The following is a 5,502-nucleotide window of genomic DNA, read 5'->3' as shown; positions in this document are numbered from 1 at the left end:
GTCGAAAAAATCTCTTATGAGAAGTCCTGTCATCTCTTACCAGCAGGTTTGAAGAGCATTCATTGACATCCTTTGTAGGCATAAACTATAACAGTTTAAATTATTTGCTTATGTCCTTGGAAAATATTATTATTCGCTTGTTTGAGTTATATTAAAAATGTCTAAGCAATTTTTTGGATCTGGATTGTTGAATAAATGATATACGATCAAAGGAGTTAATATGGATCGTTCAATGGAGTATCATATATTTTTTGCTAGATTTATGAACATGACACTTCGAAATAATATAAATAACCCCCATTAATGATGGGGCACCTTGTAATTGAGATTGTAAAGAGCTAGGAGATCTAATCAATTCTAGAGCTTTATCTGATGGATGAAGTTGATGATCATCGCCAACCACCGCCACCATCCGACTATTGTTGTTCAACCATCAGAGCATTATTGTTTGACAACTGCAGCCCATCTATCATAAAAAATTTCTCATCATTTGATTGTCATCGTCCAAACATTATTGCCGAACAATATCTGTTTGATTACCGAATGCCTCAAATATAAGACACATTTATACTGTTCGGTGAACTTTTACCTATATTCACAGCCGCACAGAGATTTAATATTCCAACAAAGTTTAAAAAAGATGCATATAGAGATTATACTTCATATGATTTAGGATAAATACTCTTTTTTGTCTGTGTTAACTATTGAATGAAAATACACCTACCTATTATAAAGATGATGGCTGAGGAGATGATGAATCTTCTTCTCTTCTCTTCTCTACTACTAAAACTTGTTCTTTGTTCCCTTTTCTGTTCATTTTTTTCTCTTCTCTTCTTTACTACTAGAACTTGTTCTCTCTTCATTTTCTCTTAATCTGATCTTTATTTGCTTATTATTATGTTAACAAATTCACCTTTCAATAATGATCAACCACCTTTGATGACTTGCTTTCATTGTAGGCTTTTATGATATATTGGTATCCTCCATATAGGATTTTATGATAGCCTTCATTTATAAATTTGTGGTCGTCTTTATTTAAAATTTTATGATAGCCACTATGTAGAATTCTATAATTGTCAAAGAGAATCACTATTTTTAATAGCTTAAAGTTATTTTCTAACATCTATGTATGACTTTATTGGGTACGTAAACTGCAGGTAATAATGGCTCTAGTGACCAACGAAATGCGATGGAGATCAACAATCACAGGGATGGTGGAGAACTCCAACTTTTTCGTCCGACCTTACGTGATCTTTATGACCAGGAAGTTCTTTACACCCTATCACAAAACAATGATCTTTTCTCGGTAGAGTTTTTTTTTTTCAATATATTTTTTCATTTAAACCACTTACAATGCATTTTGTCACTAGTGAGGCAGTTCTCTTTTTAATTTTCCCTTTTCTTTTTTCCATGCAGTATATGGTGTATCTTCAACTTTGTGAGCCCAGTGATCGAGATGCAGAGATAATTCGAAGAGCAATGTATGCTAATAAGACTGACCTCAAACTTGTCATGGAAATCATATGCACTCGATCTTCATTAGAGCTACTATCAATTAAGCAAGCATATCGGGTGAAATACATTTCCTTACTTGAGCAAGATATCTTAACAAAGGCAAATGGTAGCTTGAAAGAGGTAATTGTTTTGCTTTTCCTAAAAAAAAACATGTGAAAACTGCTTCCACGCTCTGATGTTATCTTTCCTGATTCTGCGTGTGGGAATAGAGCAAATTCCATGGCTGTCACACCCATGTTATTTTAGGTGTTTCGAAGTGTGGATCAGTGGCGATTGATATCAAATGGGTTACCCAAGCCTCATAAATGCTTATCAGGTGCTTCGGCTAGGCCAGTTTAATGATGATTTTGGTCCCATTAATACCTATTTAAACTATAATTGATTATGGGCTAACTGATCAATACTAATTATGTCCCGTTAGTTGTCAAAATTGTTGGCAGGATTGATGAGAATGACCAAAACTAGAAATTCAATCGATTTTAAGTAGAAATTGAATCAAACCTATTTGAATAAAATTTTGATTAGAGCCAGTCAGAATTATTGTATTATTATGGTAATGGTCAGCAGAAAATGATCGATGATGGTGATTGAGCACAAGGATAATGGTTGTCGCCTGTCGGAAGTCTATAATGGTTGGCGACATGTGATGATGAGCTACAGATGATGTTAGCTAATTATGAGCATTTAAAAGATGAAGTTTAAACACCACCCTTGAGCCCGTTATGACATCTCTTTTAGCCCCATATCTAATAGAACAAATCTATAAATTTGAAGGGATGAGCTTATGAGCTTGTGGATGAACCTTTCCGCATGCTTGAAGTGCTACTGATTAGTATATATTTCAACAAAAAAGCATAAAGTGATGGGTGGAAAAATAATATATTTTAATTGTTAAATATAGGAGCTAGATGTTATTGTATATGAACGGTTGATCAAGTTGGGTTTGATTTTAGTGGTCCGGTCTACTTAAAACTCACAAGTTTATAGGTGATTCAAAATGAATGTATCTACATCCTCTTTCGACTAGTTGATTTAGGCTTAAAGATAGAAGGCTAAGCTCTTGATGCTTAACATATCTTTTTGCATGTGCAAACTCTCTTATACACCAACCAACTTTGGTAAAGCCAAGAACTATGCACCACTGAATCCGAAGAGTCCACTCTAATGTCTTCATTATGAAGCATGCATATTTTCCAGCTCTGGCATGAGCTTAAACATCGTAATATCATACATCAAATTAGATTTGTGAACAAAAATATATATTTTCCAAAAAAAGATTAAGTCTTCATTTGAGAATTGGGATAGCTTTTGATCACAATTTTTTGTTGCTTTGAAGAATTTTTTGCACTATTAAATTGTTTTGTTTCAGAAAGCAATAAGAATATTGTCCCAAATAAAGTCTAAATCATGGTAGAATCTTGGATTTAACATGTTGGTATAAAATTATCAAGTGATTGGCCATATTCATAAGTTTAAGTTTTTAAATCGAAAATGTATTTGTCCACTGGTGCATCAAATTTAACTTTGGTCCTCCTTTAATGTGCACTCCCTAACAAATTATGTTAGGATCAATGATTATATTATTATCAAGTTAATTTGGTTTGTGGGTCCATTGGTCTTGTCTGCCTTTTATCATGTTTAGCAAAATTTGTATGTTCATAAATGATTCACATGATTGAGTGGGCTCTTTGTGCATGATATTTGATAAGTATCTTACTATTTAAGGGGGAGTGCGATACGTTTTGGAAGTAAAAATAACAAAAGAACAAGTAGAAACTATAGGAACTTGAAGATAGGGACTGATTTTTTATTAATACCTCAACAAGAAAATAAGATACAACTGATCTACTATTTGAGAGGTAGATTGACTCTCCCACAAATCCTAGACGTCGCTAGGAACTACTTCAAAACAAAACTATAACAGAAATCAATTGCATCAACTGAAAATAATACATAGTTAGCTCTAAATAGGTTCCCCTACTTCCCTCCCAAATTAGTCTCATTTCCTTAGTTATTTCTTCACAATTTTAAACTATTTTCATAAATAATTCTCTCTCAATTATCATTAAAACCTTTTTAATTATCTCTCCCGAGATTTCTCCGTCTTACATAATGAATTATAGCTTTCTTGGGCCCCACAAGCTGGGGCGCCGAATACCCCCTGCTGATTTGGTTCCTGCCCAGCCCCTCTGTTGGGTTCGGCTCTGCTGAGCCAGGCAGAAGCCTTCTGCCCGTAACAGAGTGATGACTGATGTGAAAAACTTTGATGTGAGTGGTAGATTATTAAGGCATGTGAAAGCTTTTAGTTTAGTTCCATATCAGAGAGCTGAAAAATATATTAAATGATAATTTCGAGTAGTTGGACCTCACCAACATGCTTATATTATTAGTTTTAAAATGAATTTGACTGTTATTATATCAGACCCAGCTTTAGTCCTTCATTCATTCATTCACTATTCCCAATAAAAAAAATCAGATTTTGATTTTTCTGGTGCATATATCTAAAATCATTGTTTTTTAAACATAAAGTTTGAAGATTTATACATCTGAACACAGTATGACTCTTGTGTTATACGCTTATTTGTTAGCAAACTTACCTTTTAAAAAAGTGAAACTTTGAATTCCTCAGATTATTTCAGCCATCTTGAATTCAACTTACAGTGGAGAAAGGTTCGACACAAGTATGGCTCTGTGTGATGCGAAGATCCTCTATGAAGCAATCACAAGTAGCAAATTCATTGATCATAATTCCGTCATTTCTATTCTGAGTCTGAGGAACATAGACCAGATAAAGACAATTCTTTCGTCATTCAAGCAACTCTTTGGCCACGAATTCATGAAGTTCCTGAAGTATTATAACAGCGGTGAATTCGGAATCCAACTCCGAGCTGTAATCCGATGCATTCAGTTCCCAGAGAAGCATTTCGAAAAGCAGTTACGCAGAGCAATGGTGACTGGAGATTCTCAGGAAGTGCTTATCAGAACGTTGGTTACACGCTCTGGAATCGACATAAAAAATATTGACCGTGTATTTTCTGAAAAGACTGGATGGTCACTGGAGGGTCTTATAAGGAACGAGTTCAATTGCAGCAGTCATGAGAATTCCCTTGGGTGGGTTAGAGATGCACTCATCTCACTGCTCAAGAATTATTGAAGAAAACTGTTGGTGTCACCTTTCTGAGGTGACTTCTATCATTACAATAAAAAACAGATAAATGTTGATATGATTTGATTCATTTTTTTCTTATGTTCTTACTACAAATACTTAAATTAATCGGCAAATTTTTTCTTGATGGATTTATGTGGGCTACAGTGTATTATGCAGAGATGGAAACTCTATTGCAAATTTCTGGAAGCCTTGCTTGCATTACACACATGAAGCACCCTATCCAAGTCTAGAAACCTTTTTTTTTTTTCTTCTTTTTTTAAGGGATTTGAATCTTTGATCTCGATATTAGAGGTAAAAGGTAATAGCAATTAAGAATTAGAGCCTTGGAGAGATTTATTATTTTCTATCAAGTGCATTTCTTATTATGTTTGTGGGGGTTTTGAAAATTTGTGCCCTAGTCTCTCAATGGGAGAGTTTTAAGAAAGAGATTTAAGGAATGTTGTTGCGTCAAATTTTTGGAAGGAATGTTATATTGAAAGATAAGATACTTATCAGAGATTTCACATTTATTTTCTAAGGACTTCATGATATGGTTCTCATGTTTCTCATAGGCTTAAGCCCATATGGTTAATTATCTTTTATGAGGACGGAGGAGAATTTTAGTCCTCAGGAGAATTTTCGATTACAGTTGATCAATAGATATGTTATATTAGTATCAACAAATTAGATATTAAATTAGGATTTGAATTAATCTCCTTATACTTAAAGTGAATTGTGGGAGGAATGATGATAAACTTGATTAAGATTTTATAATTTCATCATCCCGAGTTGTCATAATCCTCTGTCTATTTAGTCTGAAGAGGTAGTCGATACAACCT

General features: G+C 33.9%; 1 protein-coding gene across 1 annotated transcript; it reads left to right on the top strand.

Moving 5' to 3' along the window:
• Nucleotides 1-1,157: 1,157 nt before the first annotated feature.
• On the top strand, nucleotides 1,158-4,870 carry LOC110094634 (annexin D7-like; the record flags this gene model as incomplete). Its single annotated transcript, XM_028696786.1, is given in 3 exon segments — nucleotides 1,158-1,306; nucleotides 1,417-1,635; nucleotides 4,145-4,870. Coding segments are annotated over 3 exon segments (893 nt in total), but the record flags the coding sequence as incomplete, so codon positions are not given.
• Between the last annotated feature and the right edge of the window lie 632 nt (nucleotides 4,871-5,502).

The sequence above is a fragment of the Dendrobium catenatum genome, unplaced genomic scaffold, assembly GCF_001605985.2.
Source record: "Dendrobium catenatum unplaced genomic scaffold, ASM160598v2 fragScaff_scaffold_844, whole genome shotgun sequence".
NCBI lineage: Eukaryota > Viridiplantae > Streptophyta > Magnoliopsida > Asparagales > Orchidaceae > Dendrobium > Dendrobium catenatum.
Note: the sequence above shows the minus strand (reverse complement) of the source record. Positions and strands in the feature narration are given on the sequence as shown.